General features: G+C 39.1%; 2 protein-coding genes across 4 annotated transcripts in view; both read right to left on the reverse strand.

Annotated features, from left to right (window-relative positions):
- Window positions 1-6765: 6765 nt before the first annotated feature.
- Window positions 6766-22366, reverse strand: SCML1 (Scm polycomb group protein like 1). Its single transcript, XM_090264168.1, has 7 exons — window positions 22358-22366; window positions 21466-21702; window positions 14212-14286; window positions 11299-11403; window positions 10382-10901; window positions 8146-8297; window positions 6766-6906 (listed from the first exon to the last, which is right to left on the reverse strand). Exons 1-7 carry the CDS (start codon window positions 22364-22366, stop codon window positions 6766-6768), a joined length of 1239 nt encoding a protein of 412 aa, XP_090120294.1.
- Window positions 22367-25467: 3101 nt separating this feature from the next.
- Window positions 25468-27906, reverse strand: part of NHS (NHS actin remodeling regulator) — a 371143-nt gene continuing 368704 nt past the window's right edge. For all 3 annotated transcript variants that reach the window (XM_090264507.1, XM_090264506.1, XM_090264508.1), the window contains one exon: window positions 25468-26659. In XM_090264507.1, coding sequence (XP_090120633.1) covers window positions 26050-26659 — 610 coding nt within the window. In that variant the 3' untranslated portion in view covers window positions 25468-26049. The remainder of the gene's footprint in view (window positions 26660-27906) is intronic.

Below are 27906 nucleotides of genomic sequence, written 5' to 3' on the forward strand. Positions count from 1 at the left end.
TTGGGACCTCTCCTCACTGAAACTTCTTCGTGGTGGCAGTGTGAGTCCATGTTGTTTCCTGGCCATGGAAACTGGCCCTGGGAGCCTGGGTTGGGTGGGGGAACCCGTCCTCACCTCATCACCATTCATACCTGAAGGAGTGGCCACAGGGCACAAGGCCTTCACCACCGGGCCCAGAAATTTCTGCCCCTGAGCCTGGGGCACAGGGATCTGCAGCCTGGAATCCAGATCACAGGTGGTCAAGGCTTCTGGTTGCCTCCCTGTGCTCTTTTTCTTAAATTGTTATTCTACTACAGTTGTCCCAATTTTTCCCCCTTGCCCTCCTCTGCCCAGCCCACCCACTGCTCCCACAATCAATCCCCACAGTGTTGTGGAGCTGCCTTTTGCCTCCCCGTGTTCTTAACCTGACATTTTGACACTGAGAAAGCAAAGGGGAGAGACAGTCCTTAATGGGCTCTGCTCGGAAGTTCATCTAGGCCCCCTGCAAAAAGCTGGGCTTCCCAGACCTCAGGCAATCTTTAAAGTAGCTGCTTCTACCATTTGAAAGGGAAAGGTGGTTGCACTTGACTGTTTGCTGGCTGTCACTAACCCAACAACTCGGGCCACCCTCAGAGGGTCACCTGCTCTTCTGAGAACATCCCAGAAAAAGGGAGAACAAAATCGCTGGTGTCACGCCCACGGGAAATCCCTGCATGGGATCCCCTGGAGGGTATTGTACAGAGTGGGGGACGGGTGCTGTTGGCTGAGAGCTCTCCTCCCCACCCCTAGGGCCTGTCAGAATGATATGTCCAAGATGTAGGTTGGGCTGTGTGGATGAACCCCTCCCCCCATTTATAACTCTTTCATTGTTTCCCACAGCCCTTGGGGTCCTGTCCAAAGCTTACCCAATGACCTTCCTGTTCAGCTCTCCAAGTTCCTAAAGAGTGCCCAACCACCATCCCATGTTTTAATCCCTCTCAACACTTCGTGGTTTCCCAGATGCCTCAAGAGTACACAGCCTGGCAGTGACCTCGGATGCAAGGAATCTGTTGTCCTTTGAGTGTGGCCCCAAGTGCTCCAGTGGTCAGCTGAGCATGGAGTAGTGCAAGGATCAAGGACTTGAACCTGAACCAAGGTGAACTTGAGGGAATGCTCACAGGCAGAGCCAAGATTCTTCTTAGAAACTTGAAGTTAGCTCTACCACACAAATAAATAAAGGGCCATTCAAGATCCAGGTTCCTACGTCAGAGAGCTGAGATCTTATGCTGGCAGCACATAGGTCAAATCTGTCCTGCAAGTTCATTTTGTTTGGCTTATGTTGTCATATACTTAAGCCTACATTTTAAAACTGGGAGATTTTACCTTAAAATCTGCATTTGTACTTCTGAAAGATTGGAAGATCTGTAACATAAGACTCAGAAAATCTTGCAGGGCAACAAATGCAATGATTACTACCCTCCTTAGAAGCAACATGTGGGTTCCCACCAGACAGAGCCCCCTCCAGTCACCTGTGCACATCTATGCACTACACCCAACCAGCTTCTCACACCAACTTGGCATCGACTTGGCCCAGCCCCAAAGCATGTCTGTAACCCTTTTCACTTGAAAATAATGTTTAAAGCCTTTTGGTAGAAACAATGATGTGTGTCCACCAAACCTTTCATTTCCTCCCCGTCTTCTCGGGAAAACCACTCCACCTAACTTTTGCACTTAAGCAGGGCCACATGACTAGTTTCTACCAGAGGGGCCTGAGTAAAAGTGCCACAGGTCACCTCTGGGCTAAGGCAATGAAAAGAGTCTTGGAGGCCATGTGTTACGTGGGCAGGGTCACACAAAGGCAACAGCAGCTATGGAGAATCATGTTTTTACCTGGGAGAAGATCAAAGCCGCTGAGGTTTCCGGGTTCATTTGTTATACAGCATAGCACAGTTTATCCTGACCAATACAAGCACAGTGACCAAAACCACACCCTAGTCTGGAAGTTTACTTATTATTGCATAATAATAAAGCTTACATCCTTTGCATGATTATCACAAGCATATACATTTAGCCAATAATACAAACATTTGACAATGTCTGGAGTGGAATTCAGTGCTGACTGCCACCATTCCCCATGCTGCTGAGCTTCTCTACAGTCCCCTGAGTGAGGGCAGCTCATATGTCACTGACTGACTCAGGCATCTCAGGAAGGGGTTCTATCAGAGCACTGTTTTCCAACCAGAGTCACTTCTTGATACCTGCACTTGTTCTAACAGAAGCATTCTTGTTGATTCTGCCAGCATCCATGCTATCTTCTGAAACCTAATGATACCTGAATTAATAAGCAAGGTGCGACATTACAAACCAGGAATCCTCATTCAATGAATATTTCTAAGTGGTGATACTCATGCTGATTATATGTTACAGATACATCTCCATATAGATATGAGATCTATACTCATGTATAACAAAAGCAAACAACAAAATATTTTTAAATAATGAAAGGGAAACAAGAAAAAGAAATAAATCTCCATGTACATACAGAGCTTCCCTGTGTGATTGTCATGCATCTCCCATCCCTTCTGTACTCCACTCACACCTCTGCTAGTCACTGCTGAAATAGCCACATCATCCCCAAGATTCTCTCTCCCTCACTGTGTAATTCTCGTTCTAATTCTGAAACACAAAATTACGTCCAATCTAATCTGGAGAGGCTTTTAAAGAAACAGGCCAAGGGTGCTGCGTTTCAGCCCCCCGCATCGCGCGCTTTGAGCAGGGAGCAGCGCTGTGCTGGGGTGGGGGTGGGGGACACAACAGGGGCAAGCTTGGCTAGGGGTTGGGTGAGGGGTGGCGCTGTTGGGGGGCATGGGGGCCGAGGGAAGAGTGGGGACTGGGTGAGGGGCTGTGGCTGTGACAGCATGGGCGGGGCCAGGGGCATGGGTGGGGGCAGAGACGTTGGGCGGGCAGGGGTTGGGAGGTAGCATGGCAGGTGGCACATGGGGGTGGGGCTGGTGAGGTTGCAGTGCCAGAGCGTGTGCTTGCGAAAAACTGGGGCCATCTGCTTCCTGCACGTGACCCTTTTAATGGCAGCCCGTGTGGTGGGAGAAAAAACAAAAACATAAGAGGGGAAAAAGAAACAGGTCAGTAACCAAAAGTAATTGAAAACAAAGTCTAATATTTGTCTTTACATTATCATTGAAGGGGCCACGAAGCACAAATTCCTCCTAACTCTTCTAAAGTTCCCGTCCTCTTCAGCTCTCAGTGCCGTCACCCCCACCCAGCCTCCTATGCTATGAATCTACTGCCAACACTCATCCATGCCACAGATGCCACTTTACAGTTTTCATCCCACCGCTTAAGCTTCAATTATCACCTTCGTGTGGATCACGACGGAATATACGTGTGAGACAATGAATGATGATTTTATACAAAATCAGTTCTCCTGTTTCAGATTAAGAGCATTCCGCTGGGCATACAGCCTCCTAGTTCAAGACCCCCCCCAGGGCCTAGGAGTGGCTGCATGTGAACGTGGATGTAACGGCAGGTGTGAGAGCAACCATATTGGGCCAAGAGATGGAAGCCATATGTCAAGGAAAGCAGAACAAGATGGGGAAAGCGTGGATCTCTGATATATGTGGAACGCCTTCTATTCTCAGTATGACAAGAGAAGTAACTTTCCATCCATGTGAAGCTCCTGGGATCTGGGCTCTCTTTGTTAAAAGTACTACTACTACAAAAAAAAGGGGGGGATGGAGAGAGGAGGAAGGCATTTTACTACTCTGTGCTTTCCTTCCTACCCATCCCCATCCCTCCAGGTTTCTTTATAATTATCTCAGGCCAGCATTTTTCAACCAGTGTGCCCTTTTCAGTCGAAGAGATTCATTTCCCTCTCCCTTCTTCTCCCCTCACGTCTTAAGGATCTCCCCTGAGATGATAGCACCCCTAAAGCCACGGAAGGTGGCCCTATAACACCAGAGTCGCCTCTAGTGTGGCAAGCTCCAGCCAAGTCTGCACTCACAGGGGACAGGTGCTTTCAAAGCTCAATTCCATGAAGCCGCTGGACAAGAGGGGGCAGATCGGGAGGGAGTGGAAAGAACACTGTCCACTGTGCATTCCAAAGGTGGGCCCTGGTTTGCGTGTTTCCTCCCCTAGAGCCCCTCACCCCCATTCCCCGGATCAGCCTCAGAGGACTTACAAACAAGTCCCAGCATCACACTGTAGAAACAGCCCCCCAAATGTACATAAATGTGCTTCATTTCCTCAGCCACCTGAGTACAATCCCTTCTGCAGCTTCAAAAAGCAGCGCTTTCCTCCCAATTACATTGATTGTTCCCAGTTGTGATTGTGAATTTTTAATTTCTAATAATATCACAGAAAGGCATGGCCTTTTCATGTTTACAGAGGGGGCCAGGTTTAAAAGTCTGGGAAATCCTTCTCTAGAACATGTCCTACAAGACACTCCAACAATCAGAAATCATGCAAATGAAAGCAAATGCTTGATGTGCCCAGATTCTGCTGACAAAACTAAGGAAGATTTCAAAAGCCTGGCAAGTTCACAGGAGGCTAACATAACGTGATAGTCTCTGCACTAATAATTTACAAACCATCAGTGAAGAACAAGTGGTTCTAAATCACCCAAGTCTCAGACAGCTAATGGATGCCCCATTCCAGTCACTTGAGCATCCTCCCTGGAGCCTGTTATGGCTCTGACGCCTCCAGTCAACAGTGGGATAGGCTGCTGAGAAGCAACAGCAGGAAGCTGCTGGGTTCCCAGGCACTGAGCAGCAGCTCCTGGGGCGGGTGGGCTGAAGGGTCGGATACGGAAGGCCACAACCCTGAGCCTCTAAGACCTTCCCACCAGGTAAGCTGGGACAGCTGAAGGCAGACAGGTGGTATGGCTTCTGGCCCCGGTGATAAGGGAGCAGCCAGAATTGCCAGCCAGATGAATGAACCCAGGTGGGATGATACCTGGGGGAACTGGCATTTCCTGTCTTGCTCACTTCATCAATAATATTGCAAGTAACAAAGGTTTTGAGCACAGATAAAGCTCATTGACTTAAACTTCTGACTGTTCTCCTGGGGTCTTGTTTAAGGCCCCCACAAGAGACCAGCCTTTGCTCCTAGGAATCTGTTCAACCCATAGAATGAAGTCAAGTGTGAAAACCCAAGCATTTGGACATATAAAACCGCAAACTTACTAGAGCAGTTCTTTTTCAATATAACCAATTCATACAAAAATGTAATGAGGTGAAAGCAAATCGCATCTGAGGCTTTGACACTAGTTTTTGCAGTTAATTAACTTTATTATATTTTAAAATCTGAGAACTGTAAAAACATAGTATTTGTATAAACACCTGAGGACTGTTCAGCTGGACACAGCATCTTCACTCAAATAATTTGAGAGATTAAAAGTAGAAATTAGAATCCTGTCTTATAACACAGATGGAATAACATAGATAAAACCACTCTTAAGATCATTTATGCCCAGTAAATCATTGCATTTGTTCATAAATATAAAGGAAACTTGGTTTCACAAGAAGTAAATGTATATTCTGGACCCTGGCAAGCATTTTTTGGCATTTATAACAAATGGCTAACACAATTAGCACCAATTCTCATAGCGTGTGAACATTACAACAAATGTAACACTATATAACAATGTAACAAATAAGAAAATAATAACAATGAACATGTTTTGCTTGGAGTTTCCAATATTTAAAATAAAATCCAAAATGATAAATTCACACTAATGTACCTTCCATAGTTTAGTAGATTAAATGGCTCAGGAAGCAAAATAACTAGAAACATTGCACAGGACAGAGAACTTTCCTGAAAAGAAACTGAGGAGTGAGCTGAGAGGTACTAGTGATGGCAAATGATGTGTATATTTTTAAAGAATAAAACATCTCACTATATAGAGATTAATCTTTATCTCTATAGAAGTGCCAAGTGCCATTTTAAATAACAAAGGTTTACTTATGAGTAAACTTGAGATAGATAATAAAATATTAATATGAAACAGTTTCATATGACTATGCACTTTTAAAAATTTGGGCATAGGCAGAGATGTGAACTATAAATGGCTAGTTAAATATCATAGCTTAGGCAAAATATATTAAAAGTTTTAATATAGCATGTATTCAATGGAAAAGCATATAACCAGACTCCACCAAAACCATCCTTATAGTATAAGCTCTATTGCATAAACCACCATTCTACCTATCTTATAATTTATCAAAAAAAAATGGTAACACTTTTAAGGTTACTCTTTTTCTTTAAATGGGAATAAACACACAGAGAAATAATAACAAAAGAAAAATAAATTATATTGGCTGTTCCCTTTCTGGAAACTGGTAGAATGTGACCTGCTATAACAAACATACAATATTTGAGAAAGATATTTGCAGTTATATCTTTAAATTTTCTTCTAAGGAAAACTTCTCATAGATTTTATTGGAGAATCTGTCAATCCCTAATACTTTCTCTTTGGATTTAGCTGTTCTGGTTCTATGGATAAACCTTAACCAGAGTCAAAGGTGTTTCTCCTGTTTCTTATATGAAGTGTACTTGTAAATGACAAAATGACAATAAAGAGATTAAGCACAAACTGCCCATTTTAATATGCTAATAATAGTTTCTAAGGAAGTAGACTGGACTGTCATGTAGCTCTAAAATTCTGGGTATAACAAACTTTTCGAGGAATATTCTACAACACAAAAATTTCTAAGGGCAGCAAAATGGTTTTACACTAAGATAGCACTGGTCTCCCCAGAATTAAGCCCAATCTAAATCTACACAAACATTTTCTCAAAATTTAAGAGAGTATGGGTGGTCTTCTTTAAGCTTTTCGATGTAGTAGCACAACTTCAGAGCTGTCCCCAGTTTAATCCCCATATCGTTTACTATAGTATCACTATGGAGTAATAGCAGAGCCTTCCCATCAATTTCCTACAGAGAGAAGGAAATTATAATAATTAATAATGCTTTCATATTTTATCAGAATGTTCATTTCTTTATATATAAGAACATTAACATCAATTAGAGAGCAGCTCATTCCAGATGTATATTCTCTGAGTATGCATCTGCTTGATGAAAACTATTGAAGATATAATTTGTACAGCTGAAACATCATTTGGTCATCAGTAAATTTACTTCAAATTATAAAAAAAGGAAATTTAACCTAGTATCTTAAAAATGTCCTAAGTGTCAAACTACCTAATTTTAAATACTTTACATAGAATAAAATACTACATAGCTATGACAAAAAGACTAAAAACTATGAATGGTAGAAATGAATTTCGGATGGCCATTAACTTCCTTAGAAAGGCTGGGAATATGAGTATGTCACCATCAATGCAAACTGTAAATGTGCCAAACAGTGTGGTGTTTATGGTGAAAGCTCATCAGTTAGTCATCTGAAGCTAAAAAGATGCTAAAACCAATTACTGATTTTTGTACCACATTTAAAAGGGTGTAAGAGATATGTGGCCACTAATTTTATCCATTATGAAAAACTGTAAGAACATGACTTGATAGACAAAGGCATCTTCCTTAAATTCTTTTATTATATTAATTGCTGGAGCATATTATTTGGTTTTCATGAGATCTGGTTTAAAAATAAAAATTTATTGAATCATATGTGTATCACCGACTGAAAACATCTGAAATCCCGTACAGTACTGCTTTGTTAGGCACCTTCCTTACTTTTTCTACTAAGTAAAACTAGAAGTTAAAGAAATTAGAACTTATAAAAATTTAGTCCATGATGTTACTTTGTAAATGGCACAAGAGCATCAGCATCCCAAACCATCAATAACCACTTAAGGTTAAGAGGGGTAAGCAAATGGAATAAGCTGCTGGATTCATCAGGCTTCGTAACAAGAACTGTTGCAGGTGTCATTACAAAGGACAAGACACCTGAGAGTGAGTGACCATGCTGAATCATCTTCTCTTGAGAATTTTATAAGACTTTCAGTACTTTAGGTACTCAGGTACCCATTTAAAGGACAGATCCAGCCTCTACCACTTAAGGATCTAACTTTGAGCAAAGTAACCTTTCTCACATAAGGAAGAATCAGTTGATAGGGTTCCCCCACCATCCACACTGATCAGCGTCCAACTGAAGAGCCTGCACAGGGGTCATTCAAAGGCATTATGACAGAAAAATCACATCGAAAGATACATTACCTGTTCCCTGAAGATCTCGACAATGGGGGCGAATGACTCATAATCTACCTCTCTCAGAAACATGACCACTTCATCTACAGACCAATCTGCAGGGCCTTCATTGCAGGTGTGTTCTACTGGAACCGGGTCATTTTCAACAGATGAACCTGTATCTTCATGAGGGAAAAAAAGACAAATTATTTTGGGTTGGCAAAAGGTTCATTTGGTTTTTTCCATAAGATCACTCTAGTAGCATTTAGTTGTTTTTTAACTTCATTTGAAACAATTTTGTTACATTGTATTGTGACAGCTGTCATATCAGCATGCATTTAAAAACTTATCGAAATTGGTGAATTTTGCCCTGGCTGGTGTGGTTCAGTGGGTTGAGCATTGGCCTGCAGACTGAAAAGTCACCGCTTTGATTCCCAGTCAGGGCACATGCCTGGGTTGTGGGCCAAGTCCCCAGTTAGGGGCATGTGAGAGGCAGCAGATCGATGTTTCTCTCATACATTAATGTTTCCCTCCCCTTCTCCCTCCCTTCCACTCTCTCTAAAAATAAATAAATTTTTTTAAAAAAATGGGTGAATTCCTGTGTAACCATTTTAATATTAAAGATGGAAGAAAATAAGTGACATTTTTGGAATATTATGCTTTATTATTTCAAGAAGGGTAAAAATACAACTGAAACACACACAAAGATTTGTTGAGTATGTGCAGAAGGTGCTGTGACTGATCAAATGTGTCAAGAGTGGTTTGCAAAGCTTCGTGTTGGAGATTTCTCACTGGATGATGCTCCGTGGTTGGGTAGACCAGTTGAAGTGGATAGCGATCAAACTGAGACATGCAGATCAACATTATATATACCATGCGGGAGATAGCTGACTTACTCAAAATACCCAAATCAATAAAGTTATTAGTGAAAATGAAAAATGTGTCTTTTATTTTATGGAAAAAACCTTATAGCCTTTTTGGCTAACCCAATACTTGACCTGATCATTATCCTGAAAGAAGAGATGTTAGGTAGGGACTATTGATCTCATTCCTGGAACCATCTCTTAAGTACCCCAGCAACCACCCAGGACTCCAAGTGTAAAATCCAGTGAAAGCTTAACAATTATGTTAAGATGAGTACCTACAAGCATCCCATCTGACCACCCATGAACAACAAAGGCAGCTTCAGAAGTTACCAAAAAGCTCTGAAGATCATAAAACAGACTGAACAATCCAAGGCCTCTTTGGACACAAATATAGCAGCAAAAGAGCTCTTGCTTGGGTTAATTAGGTCAATCTAAGCTAACCTATTACTCTAAGTATTTCAGTGAATTTCTGTCAGTCTCTCTCCTCTTTGTCTGTGTAGATTAGGTTTATTTTACTAGCTATATACAATGGAAATTCCCCAAATTTAATTTTATAATTGCTTAAATTGATTCAGTTTTATCAATGAATTTCAAAAACCCCATGTCTCAGAACCAAATTAGCTATTTACTGAACCTCTCCCATGTATTATTCACTATGGATATTTTAAGCATCATTTTACTCTTTAAATTCCTGTCTCTCAAGGCTTAAATGCTTACCTAAATTTTGAAGAAACAAGATTATTTTCTGCTTAGCTAGGTCAGAAGTAACTTTAACATTATATTCAATACCTCTTTTGAGTTTAATTACACAATACCTATTTTGACTGAATGTTTATATACTGAAAAAATAAGACATGAAACAATTAAAGTGCTCATACCTCAAAAAGTTTAGCTGTGATATTCACTAAGTTGTGCTGAAATCTGTGTCTAGACAAGTATTCATTTTCCAACTAGAGCACTCAACTCTCTCTAGTCTGTGATAACAGAAGAGGGTTTTATAATTCCCTAGGAAGAATTGCTTCTCTAAGGACCATCAACACAATTTTGATCATTCTTTGTGTATGAATTAACCAAAGGTATACCTTTTCTTTCCTATCATCTGGGCTCTGGCCATTTCAGGAACATTTTGAATATTTACCCAGGAAAAGGGTAAAGAAAAACAAAAGATTAAAAAACTCACAATGGGATCATTATGAATGTTAGTGGAGAAGAGGAATGTCTGTTGATTAGTGGTGTCTCACATAAAAAAACACTTAATAAATGTTAAGTCATCATCATGAATATCATCCAAAACCAGTCCTCAAAATAGGAAACAAACAGCTTCCACTAGCTTGCACCAAGGATGTTGAGAAATACAAGTTAAATAGTGCTACTTGTACTATGTGTTGTTTCCCACTCACCAAAGCCAGCTGGATTGCAGAGAGATGAGGCAGTATTGCTGAGCTGCTCATTTTCCGGCCCAGTTGAGTAAGCCATATCAGAGTTGGATGCTGGACTGAATATGCCTTGGCCCAGCATGTCTGCAGGTACTGATCTGGAAGCTGGGGCATCTGAGACAACATTGGTGGTGGTGTGAGCCCCTGGACTGGCAAAGCTGGGCATGGAAGGGGAACCCTGCACTGGATCATTGGATGTGTAATATGATTGATATGACGGTGAATAGGAAGGAAATGTTGGATGCTGGTTAAGGTATGCATCCTCATCATAGATCATCTCGTCAGCGGAATACTGTGACTCGTTATATGTTTCTGAAGGCTTGTCCTGGGAATCTGTTAGTGTTACTGTTATAGTTGGGCTACAACTTTGAGTATGAGGAAATAAAGTGGGATAACTACTATCCTGCTCCTCCTTCCCTTTCTGCAATTTGACCCTTCTAGAATGCAGGTAATTATAATGTTTGTATGCATATCCAAGTGGCCTCTGAAATGACACAAACCAGAATAAACCAACTGAGAGTGAGCAAGAAAGGAAATAAAGTAGTAAATATATCAATATTTATTATCAATGCAATACTGCTTGCTATTATTAAAGATTAATATTCTATCTGATTATATGATTTTTATTCCTCTTCAACCCTTCCTTTTAATTGCATTTTACACATTAAGGATACAAACATAAAAATACTCATTGTCAATACCTTTCTCAAACCTAAACTTCAGCATTCTTCCTAGACGTTTAGTCTCCCATCTACTGCCACAAGAAGTATGAATTAGCTGCACAATCTCGCAGACTTATTAGTTCTCTCACTTCTAACTGACAGACATCTTTAGAAACCAGAGGTTTATTATGATTGTAAAAATATTGTTATGACACTTACGCGATTTTGCCAGATTAATTTTGCACGAAAACGGTCAATTTTAGAAATCTTCCTATTAATGATATTAAACTTCTTAGCCAGGTTTTCAATAGCACCCTGGATGACCTATAATAATACAATCTATTAGCAGGTTCTACATAAAAAGTAACATATAGGAACAAAGAAAGTTCTCAAGCCATCAGAAATGCCTTGCTTCCCACTTGCTGCCTGGCTGCAACTACTCCACATCATACAGGCATTTTAAGAAGTTTTAATTCTGGAGAGTGAATGTACCACAATTCCTATAACCCATCACATTTCTGATGGAGTCTTTTACAACAAGGAATGTACTATTTTAGGAAAAAATTGTCAAACCTGCTGAAAAGCCAAAGAACCTCTTTCCATATGACCACAGGAACTAATAGGCAGTGAGCATTCCACTCTGGGAAGAACAGTGAGCCAGATATATCAGATGTAACTTTTGGCTTCAAAGCATTTTAAAATCATAAAACCAACAATTAACACCATGAAATCTTTGAGTACAGATCCCCAATATGCCAATCAGGTATGTGACTGAATTCTTGAAATAGAGAGAAATTTCATTCAGGCAAAAACACACTTAAATAATAGACTCATTCTCTCATTCCAATAAACATTTATTGAGGGCCTACTCCCTGTCAGAACTACTTTGCTGGATGCTGGAAACATGGACAGTAAAGAAAAAAAACAACCAGCTCCTGTCCTAAGGAACTCCTATTTTAGCTGGAGAGAGAAAGGTAATGAGATGATTTCAGTAGAGAAAGTAGCAGCCTAGAGCAGTGGTTCTCTAAGGTGGACTATGGACCAGTAACATCAGTACTAGCTTGCTGGAAATGCAAAATCTCCTACCCCAAACCTAATGAATTGGGAACTCAGAGTGGGGGCAGCAATCTATGTTTTCACAAGCCCTCCAGGTGATTCTGATTCCCCATCATGTATGAGACCCAGTGACTGGCCTATAGCACTGAGGTAAATAGTGCAGGCTCTAGGGGAATGAGTTGGGTTTAAATTCTACAGTTCTGCCACTTATTAGCTCTGTGACCTTGGTCAACTTACTTAACTTCTCTGTGCTTCAGTGTCCTCATGTATAGAATCGGGAAGAAAATCTCAAAGCAAGGTGCTATGGTGGGTATTATGTGCATACTAACCTAACAGCAATACTATATGATCATTGATCCAATAGTGCTCCGTCATCTAGTAATATTAGTATTACTATTATGACTATTACAGCACAGGTAAGAACAGGAGGCCAAGTGTAAACAAAGACCTAACGCCGGTTGGCAGGTCTCTTCAGAGAAGCAAATGTCTGTGCTGAGAATTAAAGGACGAGAAGTTACTTGCTAGGTAAAGATGCATGGAAGGCCATACAGCACAGAAAGAACAGTGTATTCCAAAATACTCAGAGAGAAAACAGGAAGTCAGATGTTCAGACAGAACATAACTGACATTCAAAGAGCTGGGTTATTAATAGGAGAGAGGAAGGATGACAGTGAAAGAGGGCTGGGAGGCTAAAAGAAGTGATTTTTTTTTTTAAACTGTGGGAGAAGATGCTGAGAGTGATAGACACAGAGGATGAAGATGCAGGAGAGAGAGGGATGTCCCATGATGGGAGGAGTCTGAGTGCAGGGAAAGAGGGTCAGAAGCAGAAACCAGTGGAGGTGTTACTCTTACAGAGGAAGACAGCAGAAGAAGAATGGATCCCAGGCGAGTCTGTTGGCTGTGGGGAGAGGAATTAGGACTTGGAGAGGATTTCTGCTCCACACCCTCCATTTTCTCCCTTAAGCAGGAGGCAAGGATGGAGGTGCCTGGAGCTCATGGGAGAGGGAGCTGAGTACAGACCAGACAGTGGGCAGGTCCTGGCAGAGGTCCTCCCCTCTGCTTCCCAGCATGGACAGGACTGGGGCTTTCCTAAAGAGGGTGCCAGGCAAGGATAAAAAAGAAAAGATGGAAGTGCTGCACCATGAGGCCTAGACTGTAAGGGAAGAAGCTGAAGGAAGGAGAGAGCTAACTCACTAGGAGAAATAACAGTGATCCCTTATGGGACCTGAGCATTTCTTATCCTAGCCGCTGCATCCCACCACATCCTGCACCATTGCTCAGAAGGCCCTGGAAGGGCGGTGTGCACCTAGGCCATCGTGGATGCTTACGTAAGGTAGGCCAGGGATGGCCCTGCTCAGAATCAGAACCCTCTCCCTCCCTCTATGGTCCACCCTCTGTGCATCTTCCCCAGAAGACGTGATGTGCCCCCTGGTAGCCTTCCACTTCGGTTCTCAGTAATAATAATGATCAAGACTGACATAAATATTCTTTACTTTTCAAAGTATGCTTGCTCATTTTATTCAGGACACTTGATACATTAAGAAACACTGATTTTTTATAAATGGCCCTCTAGGGCGTGCAGCTCACAAAAACCCTTGATAATTACATACTTCTATCAATCTCTACCAACATGCTACTTTTTACAAAAGTCCCTCAAAACTCTGTAAGATATACTCTTTTAAAAACCGTGGTCAGGTGACATTTTGTTTCAATTGAGATATCTTGATATGCACTTAGGTACATACTAAATTTCATCCAAATCAGTCAATTTCCTTTGAAATTTTTGTAGGTAAAATTAATTCAATACTGAATAATTGAGATGAAAGAGGCATAACCACATTTGATCAATTAAGGGCCTTTTTTAAAAAAAGCTATAAAATCTACATATTGCTACTTTAAAATTTTCACCTGGAGATGCTATTCCAACTAGAAATTGTTAAAAATGATCACAATGGGGTGATAACCATAAATAATTTAATACAGCAAAATTTCAATTAATTATATATTTTATATGAGATAAAGAGAATTTCAGTTTAGTATTTTAGAAAACTACATTGACACACAGAACTTTCGTACCTGGCAATGATGCAGGACATCCACAATTGTTTTTTGTTGCTCTTCACAGGGTGTGTCAGAGTGAACATTTTGCTGCTAAGATTTTAAATGTTAAATATTAATGGTTTACTTCTGTAAGAGCAAACTGAGCATAAGGATAAGAACACTTTATACTTATTTATTTACTTATTTAAATTGTTTTTATTTTTCACCAACTTTTCAGTTTCAGAAGTCTTAATCTAAAGCAGAGATGAAATAAAAGATTAATATCATAATAGAAATGATCACTGCTAATTAAGAGAAAAAGGAAAGATTTTATTATATCAGAAGGACCTATGTTTAGAGTTTTATACTAAAAATTAATATTGCTCTCAATTTCCTACTACATAAGGAAAAGAATGAAGTAAAATGGTTAATATTTTCTTGAGTGCTTTAGAGGTGCACTACGGTATATGAAGAATTTAAATATTTTCCTTTAAAATGGTTAAATGTTACTCTATCTGGCAAATGGCAATGAACATTACTTACATTTCCATGTGCAATTTCTGGTGCATATGCATAAGGAATACTGTGGTCAGCTTCATACCTCATTTGCATTCTTGTCTAAGGAAGATTTATTAATAAATTAAAAGGAAGCATGAAAGAGAGACGTGACAGAAAAACTTAGGACTTCAATTTCACTTTCAAGAAACCCCAAGAGTCTACCTGTGGTATTGAAGGACCTTTGTTCATTGTAAATAAATACCATGACTACAAAAAAAGATGCACTTGCAAAACTGCTTTCTCATTAACCCAACTATGCTTAAGAGTCATTTTTATCAAGCTTAAACTCTTGTGTACCTAATGCTAGAAAGACTAATCTTCTAGTAATCTGGAACCAGAACTGCTGTAACAGCAAATATTTTTCATTACTAAGAAACCATGTTACATGACTTTTGATTTTTAAACCATCCAACAGTGCCACTTTGTGGACAAAATAGGTAACACTTAAATACCTATTTTTTTGTTTTAATTTTTATTAAATGTTTCTTTTTCTGATTAACAAAGATTTGTTTTAATTAATTTGTTTTAATTAAGTTAATTATTGCTAGCAAAAAGTAATCACATGTTAAATTCTAGGTATTTCTACATAATATTTTACCAAGCCTTTTCTTTCTTTTTTTTCACCCAGGAGTACTTTTTTTCTAAATTAGAAAAAAAAAATTTTTAAATCCAGATTACATTCAATATTATTTTCTATTAGTTTCTGGTGTACAGACTAGTGGTTTGACAGTCACATTCTTTACAAAGTCTTCCCCCTGATGTTTCCCATATCCAACTGGCACCATACAGAGTTATTACAATATTATTGACTATATTTCCTATGCTGTACTTTATAACCCCATGACTATTTTGTAACTAACAATCTGTACTTCTCAATACATTCACCTTTTTCTTGATAAATTAATCTCTAAATCACCTTAAAATACTTTTTGGAATGCTCTATATAGATAGTAAATCACCATTAAGCTTCATTTAACAACTTTTTACTCTAAGAATGAATTATGAACTACAGGAAAAAAATTTTGAAATAAACATACTTTGAAGCTATGCATCTGTTTCAAAAGAGATAACCAAAGTAATATGGGATTGCTATAGATTAGTACTTATAAAAATATACCACCTTACTTTTGTATAGTGCCTTATGCTTTACCAAGTCTTTCATACAATTATGTCAGGAAAAATGATTCTTTGTAGGCAGTTAACATTATCTCCAAAGATAAAAATGTTAGGACTAATAGAAGTTTAAAAAAGTGCCTATGCCACTTAGGTGGCAGTAATATCTATATCCATATGTAAGTAATATGCTTCTGTTAAGCTAAATTATATGTAGCTTAAAAATCTATTTTTATTGAACCTCAGGGATCAAGAAACAGAATGTGACAGAATGTAGAAGACCAAAACCACTTTAAAAAACTGGTAGATTCTCATAAAGCTATACTTACACCAACCCTATGACCTAGCAATTAAACTCCTGAGCATTTATCCAAAAGAAATGTTAGTATCTGTTCATAAAAATAAAAAAAAAACTTGTACATAAATATTTATAGCAGCTTTATAGATCACTGTTAAAACTCATGAACTGTACACTTAGGATCTCTGCCATTTCACTGAGTGAAATTAGATTCAATTTAGAAAAAGAAATATAGCACAATGAAAAGAACAAGGACAGATTTTTTTTTTTTCAATTTTAAATACAAACCACATCGACTCCACTGGAGCTGCTAGACATCTTCGTGCAACAGGAGAAACTCCACTTCTCTGAGTTGGGCCTTATTATTTTTAAACTTGTTGGAGAGTTTATTTGTGAAACTGCTAGGTCACCTAGGCCTGGTAAACCTTCTACTCCTGAAAAGCAATGCATAAAAATGTTACTTTATACATTACCTTAATAAACTTAGTATGGCTATGTTCTCACAATGCCAACTCAAATTGAATTGGAGTCCTGGTTGAATTTTAGAAATTTTCCATTCATGATTTAGAATAAACCTTTAAAACTTAAAGAACTATGTTGCCCATGTGTAGGAACAAGGATCAAGATCAAACACACTTCCAAATTGTGAAGTGAATGCTTCACAATTTAAAGGCTACAGAGTAAATGCTGAAAACAAGAGAACATGATTCCTAACTGCTTTTGTAAAAGAACCCCAGAAGGCCTCCAAATGTGAGTCAGGAGTCTGTTTCAGCTTAGGCCCAAACCAGGGTTTGGGTTCGGAGGACCTCTCAAGACACTGCCTCCTCATTGGCCAGGTGTAAACTGGCTGAGATTATATGTAAAGTCATTTCAGCTCTAAGATTATGACTGCTTCCATAGTTAAATTTTATATTAAACCTAAATAAATGTATATAAAATATAAGCTAAAAAACTTCTAGAATTACGTAGGCTTGGTTATGGTTCTGGGTCATTTAACTGTGCAACTAGAAAAGACATGGAGTACAATGCAATCATATTATATCTTGTAGTATGGATTTGAACCCTGGCTCGCATCACGGTACTGGAAGGGGCACACTAATGAGAGTGCTAATTCCCTCTATCCATCCTGAGCCAGGGCAGTAATGAGTCAGAATGAAGAGAGAATTAATTCTCAAGTTGATTCAAGATAAATGCAGGCTAATACTACGTAAAAACTCAAGTTATAACATACACCCAATCTGAGCTGTAACTTCAACCAAATTTTACTGCTTTGGACAATGTGTTATTTTTCCTGATTATGAGACTAATACAAGCTATGGACAATTAAACTGTGGTGTTTTGGACAAATGAGGACTATACAGCAATGAGAATAAATTAACTATTGCTACACATAAACAGGACAAATCTTACAACTGTAATACTGAGTACAAACCAGACACAAAAGATAATATAGTGTATGATTCAATCGCTCTAAAGCTTGAAAACAGGCAAAAGCATTAATAGTGGAAGAAGCATTTCTAAACCAATACTTGTAGATATACCACAATCACTTTAACAACTTCTTAGTTTCCTATCATGCAGATAGCCAATGATTCATTTAACCTGCCCCTATTGATGGATGTTCAACTCACTTCTAAAGTTTTCTTCCTACAAAGGAGACTGCAGAACAATCTCATACCTCCACTTGAAGTCTCACAGAATGAGAATAGTGAGTTAAAGTTTCTTAACTCTAATAGTATTTTATGTTATCACTGTATTTCTAACTATTTTGTTTTATAGATTTAGATATATAACTTTTCATTAAATATAGTTTGACTATAGAAAATGCGGAATATAACACAAGGTATAGATAATAGTATCTAAGATATATTATACTGTTTACTCTGCCAGGCAATGTTCTAAGCACAAGATGCGTAAACTCATTCAGTATTCCTGACAACCCTACAGGTTAGGCTTTATAATTATTCCTATTTTCCTTAAGAGAAATCTGAGGCAAAGAAAGTTTAAATAATTTACCCAAGTATTCTGGCATGTGCAACAAATCTTTTGGGGTCATAACATGTAGATCTGAGTCATTTTGCACCCGGACACTACAGATATAGGAACCATTTATTGCAAGCAAATTTGAAGTACCAGGGCATAGTACAAAGAACTGGGCTTTAAGAAATGCTCAAATCTGTCTGGCCAAGATGGAGGCCTAGGTAGACACGCTGCATCTCCCTCTACAACTAAGAAGGAATACGACTATCTCAAGACTAGAGACAACCAGAAGTTTATGAAAATCAAGCTGCATGTAAGTCCAACAAACAAAGATATAAAGAAGAAACACTCATCCAGACAGGTGCAACAGCTCTGCCTAAGACACAGAGGCAAACAAACACAGGAGCCTGTCGAGATGAGAAGACAGAGAAGTATGGCCCAAAAGAGGGAATGGATCAAGGTTCCAGTGGGAGAACCAAGTGACGAGGAGATAGCCAACCTCACAGACGAGGTGCTAGCCAACCTAACAAATGAGGAGATAGCCAACCTAACAGACACAGGGTTGAAAACACTGGTGATAAAGATGCTCACAGGTTTGACAGACACGCTTAAGTATGTTAAACGCATAAGGGAAGAAGTGAAGGCTATGCTAAATGAAACAAAGGAAAATCCACACAAAACCAATGGTGAGGGGAAGGAAACTGGGGTTCAAATCAATGATTTGGAGCATAAGGAAGGAAAAAAAACAGTCAACCAGTACAAAATGAGGAAACAAGAATTGAAAAAAATGAGGAGAGGCTTGAGAACCTCTGGGACAACTTTAAACGTGTCAACATCTGAATCATAGGGGTGCCAGAAGGAGAAGAGGAAGAGTAAGAAATTGAAAGCTTATGTGAAAAAATACTGAAGGAAAACTTCCCAAATTTGGCGAAGGACATAGACGTACAAGTCTAGGAAGCACAAAGAGTCCCAAACAAGCTAGACCCAAAGAGGACCACACCAATACACATCATAATTAAAATGCAAAGATTCAATATAAAGAGAACATCTTAAAAGCAGCAAGAGAAAAGCAAAGTTACCTACAGAGGAGATCCCATAAGACTATCAGCTGATTTCTCAAAAGAAACTTTGCATGCAAGAAGTATTCAATGTGATGAAAAGCAAGGACCTACAACCAAGATTACGCTATCCAGCAAAGCTATCATTTAGAATGGAAGGGCAGATAAAGTGCTTCCCAGACCAGGTAAATCTAAAGGAGCTCATCATCACCAAGTCATTATTATGTGAAATGTTAAAGGGGCTTACTTAAGAAAAAGAAGATCAAAACTATGAACATTAAAATGACAACAAACTCACAACTATCAACAACCGAATCTAAAAAATAAAGACAAAATCCAACTAAGCAAACAAGAACAGGAGCAGAATCATAGGAATGGGGGGGATTCGTTGGAGGGTTATCAGCTGGGAGGGGGAAGGGGGAGAAATGGGGAAATGGTGCAGGGATTAAGAAGCATAATTGGTTAGTACAAAATGGGGGGAAGTTAAGAATAATATAGGAAAGGATGAAGCCAAAGAACTTATATGCACGACCCATGGACATGCACTAATGGGGGTGGGATTGCTGGAAAGAAGGGGGTACTGGGTGGAGGGGAGCAAAGGGAAAAATATTGGGACTACTGTAACAACATAATCAATAAAATATACTTAAGAAAAAAGAAAAATACTCAAATCTAAGACCAAATTGCAAAATTTGCTATTTTACTTAAGGCAAGTATTTAACCTCTTTATGCCTTAATTTCCTAACCTGTAAAGTAGTAATATCTACTTCACAGGGTTGTGAAAGCCAAATGACACAGTTAAGCACTCAGCATCAATGTCTGGTTCATAGGAGGCACAGCATAATCTTTCCCTTTTGCTTCTTCCCCCAAAGTAAATAATTAAAAGTTTGTGCAACATTTTCTTAGAGCCCAATCATGACTAGATTTGGCAAAATTAATTAATTTAATTCATTAAATTCAAATTCCTGCAAAATGACTTTACCCAAAATGAAGCTCATTCATATTTTACGGTAGAAAATCTAAATTCTTGATAACATAAAAATAAAAAGCCAACTGGTTTTTATAAGATATTTTTAGATATTAAAACATTTCAAAGACATTTTTCAACAGTCATCTGAAGATTCTGCCCCCAAGGTACACTTGCAATCAATTTATCACAACGGTGAGGGATGAAAACGGCCTTTCATCTGAAAACAAAACAGGTCACAACAATTTTTTTTTTTTTTTAACAAAACTGAACAATCACGTTCTAAAACTCCTATCAGGTCTCGCAAAAGCAGGACTTCTACTCTCCGTATGAAACTTCAGACACTACAAAATAAGCCAGATGGGGGACAATGCTGCCCAAAATGTGTCCCATTGCCTGGCACTGAATCGAGCCCATACCCTTGCTTTATAAAACACCGTGCAGAAAAGCTGCCTGCAAAAAATCACGACTTATAAACATTAAACCAGTTTCAAACCCTAGAGCAGTCCTAATTCCGGGAGAGCGCGTTAGGGAGGGATGGAAGCGATCCTCAACAGACCAAGTTTTCAAACGACCGTGCTCAACCTGGGTCTTTATTTTCTTTTTCCTCGTTTACATATTAACTATAAAACAGTGAGGGGGCACTATCTTCGATCAAACAGTTACCATCAAAGCCTCAAAAACGACTCAATTTCCAAAGATGTTATAACAAATAAACTATTTTATAAGTTCCGTAAACTCAAAATTATATATATATAACCTGAGAGTCTTGCTCGTTCCTTGCCCCCACGCACCTCTGCCAAGGAAAAAAATCTTTAAGAAAGATCAACTCGTCCCCAAAATTCAGCACTAACTACTCAACAAGTGGCCAAATCGCAAAAGCTCAAAAGCGTGGACATCTCGTCAGAGGTGGTGGGAACCGGGGGGGGGTACAAGCCCGAACTGGCCAGGCTCACCCCACCGCAGCACTGCTGAAATTTAAGTGTAGATTTGTTCTTCCAGAAAGTTCTTTCCCTTCTCTCAGGCTAATCCTCTCCCCCAACCTAACGCCCCGGAGTTCCGCATACATTAAAATCGCTCAACTACTTCTCGCCCACACCCACAACAAGAAAATTCAAGGAGAGGGGAAAAAATGCCACTGGCCAAACCTTGTCAGATCCTGTCACACGGGCCTCCGGAAGATCGCAAACCGACTAATGGTGGCCTGTCTTCTCGAGCGTCGACGACGAAGACCCTTCCAACCGCTCGACGCCTCACCGGAAGTCAGGCCGGATGACGTAACTTCCGGCCGGGCGCTACACACGGTAAGTACCCACTGACGCACTACCGATCACCCGCAGCGCGAAGTGCACATGCGCCACTCCGCAGGTGAGCAGCTGTTCGCCTAGCAATCCCAAGAGCGCATGCGCAATCCTTGGGGAGAATGGTGTTGCTAGGTAGACAAACGAGGGAAGGGGCTTTGCTTTCCACTGCGCAAAGCCAGTGTCGGTAATCCAGGTTTCTGTTTGTAGGGGCTGGTGGGATAGGAATCCGGCGCTACCGCAGGCGCGATCCTACAGTGTTGAAAGGGGTTTCTGCAGTTGAGCAGGGGTACCAGTGCACACCCACTCGTGGCGAGGATTCCTGCAGGTGGCTTGCGTGGATGTGGCCTCTCCACTGCCACTGATTGGTTGTTTGAAGGTTTCTTTTTAACATAATTCTGCTCCTCCCCTCTCCCTCTAACGAGGCACCACAGACGTCGACTTTGACTGGGTTCTAGGTGTGCTCTCCAGTACTGGAATTGGAAGGGGGAGGGGGCTGGGGTTTAGCAATCAGCTTTAGCAATCCTTGTTTGGTACTAACAGATCCTGGAGCCAAATTTTCTGGGTTGCAACCTCAGCAGCAACGTTGGGTCGCTCTGTGGCTTTGGGCAAGTCAAGTAACGGTCTGTGCTTTAGTTTCCCTATCTGTAAAATGGGCACAATGTGGGGAGTGCATGAGTTAGAGTAAGCAAAGCACTTAGAACAGTATTTTTGTACATGAATTTGCTATGTAATAAAGGGCACATGACATTATTTAGTGGGATATTGTATGCATGTATGTATCTTGAGGCTGCACATCTTGGAAAGGAGGCACAATCTTAGTATTTATCAGAAGCAAAGGTAAATATCTCAAAGTCAAGTCAGAAATCTTTTCCTGGCCCAGAGAGAAGAGCTACAAGAAAAGTACATCCGACATTGGGAATGTGTTCTTTCTCCTCTTAAATACAAAACTAGATTATAACCCATTATAGAGACAGTATTATTATTATTACTATTATGCTCATACTTTTGCCATAGCAGTTCCCCTCTTTTATGTCCATTCCCTGTAAAATGCTTGTGTTTGTGAAACCCCAAGAATGCAATTATATAACAATGAAGAGAAAAACCAGTTGTTTACTTGCAGTCACGTTTATTTGCAGTTTCTATACACACTTTCTAGGTAATCAAACTTTCCTGGTACATTTTTTTTTTTTTGAGAGGGGTTCACAATGAAACTGTCACCATTTTTACTAAAAATAAATACAAGACAAAGTGTTGCACAGCTCTAAAATATACAAAGGCTTGAATTGAATGTAAACGTTGAAAACTTACAAAAGAAACCGTTTTGCAACAATTTAAAAAGTTCATATTTACAAATATTACAAAAATACAAAATGGGTGCAAGTCCATAAACCATTGTCTTTTTGGCCAGCATGAACTGGTTCTAGTACCAAAATAGTTACACTGTAACCTTCTTCATAGTTTTAAATCTTTGTCATGATCTAGTTTTCTAAGTCAGCCACCACTGTAGCTAATGTACTCACTCACTGACCTTTGGCAACAGCAAACAGTGTGTTTTATTTGCTATAACTAGTCCATGTCCTCTACTTAGCCAAAACAAAAATAAAAATAAAAAAGTAAGGAAAGAAGTTTCCCCCACACAACATAGACATGTTGTACAAACATAAAAGAGCAAAAAATTACCATCAGTGCAAACAACAGAAGAAAAGTTTGGATTGATGTTTTTTGCAATACCTAATGTGTGTACCCTGCTTCAAGATGGCAGTGATGTTGAAAAAAACAGTCCTCTAAATCTTGGTATTACATGCTATGTAATAAAGCCATGTAGAATCTTCCAGATTACTAAGGAATTCCTTGCCTTTTTTTTAAAACTCAGTTTGTTACTCAATACTCTTTCACAGTGAATTTAAAATCCATCTTTATTTGTTTTTTTTTTAAATCTATGAAATATAAAATAGAGAAACTGCTATAGATTTTTAGAGTAAACAAAACAAGTAAAACTATTCTATAAGGGTTAGTTCTGTGAACATTACATACAGAAGGTATCTTATTGCCTCACAATTCAAGTCAATATGTATGTTAAAATATACATGGTACCATTACTTAAATTAATGTCAATAATAGAAAGGTGACATATTTATCAAAGCCAATCATGTTTCATATTCAAGATTTAGAACCACTTTTAAAGCCCACATAGCTTTCTTTACACTTAAAAAACCCCGAACTACACAAAGCCATACTGCAAACAAACTGCTTTTATGAAAATTACAAAAGATCACCTATTGTGACTGGAAATGACTGTTTCTTATCACATTTGTCTAAAAACTTTATTCTTAAAATTTTGTGAAGTGTACTTTTCAAAGCATGAGAAAAATATTCATGTTTCCATGTGGTGCCAAACCATGCTGGTTTTCTTAACTGATGGGTTCCAATGAGAAATGATGGTTCATTTTTCAAACCCCCCAAACATTTTTCTTTTAATAAAAAGTATAACACTTTGTAAATGTTCAAATGTACTCTTTACCAGGTAGCCTATATACCCCAGCACAAGAGCGTATGAGTGCACACATGTGCACACACACATACACACATCCTCCCTCCTCTACCCCGCCACCCCCAGCACCCATTTTACACATAAGGATGACAAGAAATTAAGAAACACAATTTGATAGTGAAAACAAATAGTAGAAGCCAGACTTGTTTTTTTCTTTCCAGACAAACAAACAAACAAAAACCTCAACAGCAATCAGATTCTCTAATTCTCAATCTGTAACATCTTAGAATGTGTTTCTTTTGAAAGACAGCATGTTCTTAGACCAGGCTTTCTCCTTCATATTGTATGAATTCAATCAAAACCACAACCCCCCTTTCTCACATCCTACTTTCCCAAATACGACTTGCATAAGCTTAAAGCCAGCTGCATATCAGTTTCTTGGTAACTCTGGTATGTTTTATCATTCTAATTGCATTCTATTCTTTTATAGGCCATATCCCTCCTTAGTTCTCTCCACTTTCTGCCTTCTCCCATTAAAAACATATTCTAAGTACATAACTGCTTGTATTTCTGACATATTTCAAACATTAGTATCAGTTCATGTTAAAATCAGAGGTGTAAAAACTATTTGCAGATTTCAACTTGTAACTACATTTTGTTCAGTTTTAAGACAAGAAAATTCAAGTAATTTCAAGTAATTCAGCTTGTTTCCCTGCCTTCATTTTATCAGAGCACTTGCCTGATATTTCCATTCCCACCCACCACCCCTCCCCTTTTGCCATCAAGCAGATATAGTAAAATCAGACAAAAACCCAGTTGCGTGTAGCATTGTGAACCAGAGCTGTTCCCCATTCCCAGCTTAACAGTGAATATAAATAATGCATATACACGTACCTACTTCCCAACTACATTGTTCACAGTGTCATTTCTGTTAATTTTTAGGTAGCACAAATCTCATCAGCACAGAGAAAAGCTTCACTGAAAACTCATTGCAAGTATTCACTGTTAAATCAACAGCTCTGTGGCATGCTTATGTTTTATTTTTGTTAGTTAAAGAACCTGGAGCTAAGTGCTAGACTGTTTAAGGAGTTTTAAGATTATACTCATTAGATTATGACTGTTTATGCCCCCAGTAGCCTAATATAAAACATAACCTAAAATTAACTAGTTTTCCCTACTCATTCTCTTTAAAGCAATCCATTGAAAAATTAAAGTCAAATGCTGTTGTTCTGGGCTTTGTGTTGACAATGATGATTTCTCTCATTTATTAAAAAAAATCAAAAGCATGCTTTTCATTCTGTCCAAATTACCACATGGCAAATCATAGCCATGTGATTACTATTATTAGATTGTTTGGTGGTGCAATTTGTCACGAAAATGGTTAGGTCTGAATTCATTATTTTAAATTAATCACATTTCAGTATATGACCTCAAGATTTCCTTTATTTCACCAGTTTAAATTCATATATGAGGTTTATCACTTAGAAATCATATTGGTGGACATTTAAATATGGTATTTGATATGAAAATGGTATTCACGGAATACAGTTATTACACTTTATCTGTTGTGTTGTATAAACAGTTGGTGTGTGGTAGATAATTTGCCACATGTCCACTCATCATTGATAAATCTATTTACACATTTTTATCAAAAATATGGTATTTACATGTGTGTAGTTCTTTCTTCTAAATTTTGCTTTAGTTCATTTTAATGTAAAAAAATACCGAACCTCCAGAGTAATTTCATTTTCTTAAGAATTATGACAGTGAGGGTTGTTTTCTGAATAGGCAGCTCTGGGAAAACTTTTTTCTAGGTTTCATGAAAAGCAGACATTTTAAACTTCTATATTAAAAGGAATGACATTAGGTACTTAAAACTAAGCTAAAGAAAAATATGAAAGACAGTGTAGCTACTTAAAAACATGGAAAATAATCAAGAAGGACCAAACCACCTTCTGTTTCACCAGCAAATATTTAAAAATTCATTGGTAGTAAGTGATGGTATCCCATGATATGCTGACTTCTTCCTAGTCTTCTCTTCTATTCCCCACATACTCATATGACTAAGGGTTTTGGCCTTTGACAACCAGCCTTGCATGGGCCACCTATGTTGAGCTCTGGGAGGATCGGTCGTCATGCGGGCTCCCATCAGAATTTTCTGTCTCGCCCTCAGAGATGGCCTGCATGGGCGCGTTGTACAGCCTGCAGCGGACACTGTAGCGGCTGCTGCTGGCCACAGGTGGGACCCGGGAACGTCCAACCCTGGCTGATGCTGAGGTGGCAAAATTCTTCGAGGAAAACCCTTCTGCATTAACTCTTGGGGAGCATGGAGAGTGTGGGGACGGTGCCTCGGCCCCAGGTGCTCCCTGATGGGCCTCATGGGTTGTTTGGGGGGACTCAGCTGTGAGCTCCCCAGGAGGTTTAGGCAGGATGGGACTCTTCAGGATCTCAGTAGCAGACATGCGGTAACTGGAATCTGAACGACTGCCTTTCTTGAGGAGTAACAGCTTAAACTCTTCGTTGGATGTGTTAGACTTTTTAGCATTTCGGTAGATGAGGCCAGGAGATCTCTGGCTGTTTTGGGTAGTCACATTGCTGCTGGGTGACGTGACAGAACCAGTGCTGCTACTGCTACCGCTGCCAAGAGAAGCTCTTGATTTGCTTCGAACAGACATGTCCCCAGAATCTTTTCTTCCAAGTACTTTCCTCTTAGACCTTTTAAGGAAAGGAAGAATCTTAGTCCAGTTACATTTTTAGGACAATGAGTGTTAAGTCACATTCACAGATCTCCTTAACAAGCATTTTGGTGCATCCTATCTGATCAGATACCAAATATTAGGGCTATAGAGATGAGGAGTAACATACAGTCCTTCCCCTTGTAGCACCAACAGCCTGAGGGAAATTCTCTGATAACCATTGGACATGAAATTAGGTTTTGGAAATGACCATTCCAAATAATGACTAACATGAAGGCAAGAGGTTCCAGAGGAGACTTATTGGGATTAAAAATATATATATATTTATTTATTTTTAGAGAGAGGGGAAGGGAGGTAGAAAGACAGGGAGAGAAACATCAACATGTGGTTGCCTCTCATGCACCCACAACTGGGGATCTGGCACACAATTCAGGCATGTGCCCCAACTGGGAATCGAACTAGCAACCCTTTAGTTCACAGGCTGGTGCTCAATCCACTGAGTCACACCAGCCAGGGTTGGGATGTTTTAATATAAGAAAATACTGATGTCTGACTCCTAGTTAGTGTGTAGGCAGTGAAGGAGTATAGATTTTTCTTATTAATTCTGTCTCTGCAATTCAGATAAAATTATCTGATGTCTGGGTTTGACTTCCAATGAAAACCAGAAGAGCAAAGTAGATGAATCTGTGGATGGGACAAGATTAGCCACAGATTGCTGGTTGACAGGCTTGAGTGATGGATATGTGGGTGTCTGTGCTGGGGCAGGGGCACATTATACTTATTGGTCTGCTTTTTAAATTCCTTTATATAAAACAATTTCTTACATCACTTCTTAAATAAGTCAATCCATTTTGAGCTGCAAATAACATTGTCCATAGCTGCCTAGGAACACCAAAACTATATTAATCAGTAAGCCAACTTTCTGTGAGGAGCTGAAAACCTAAACCACACCTGGAGATCTTAAAGCTCTGTACACTGTAAGCTATCGAGAAAACAAAATCATTCTTAAGACACAAATAAATAGAAGCATGTACCATGCTCATGGACAGTAAGAATTAACATTGTTAAAATGTCCGTACTACCCAAAGCAATCTATAGATTCAATGCATCCCTAGTAAAATACCAATGACATTTTTCACAGAACAAGAACAAATAATCCTAAAATTTATATGGAACCACAAAAGATCCTGAATAGCCACAGCAATCTTAGGAAAGAAGAACGAAGTTGGAGATATCACACTACCTGATATCAAACTATTTTACAGG

This window comes from Furipterus horrens, unplaced genomic scaffold, assembly GCF_987537825.1.
Source record: "Furipterus horrens unplaced genomic scaffold, mFurHor1.1.pri manual_scaffold_17, whole genome shotgun sequence".
Lineage (NCBI taxonomy): Eukaryota > Metazoa > Chordata > Mammalia > Chiroptera > Furipteridae > Furipterus > Furipterus horrens.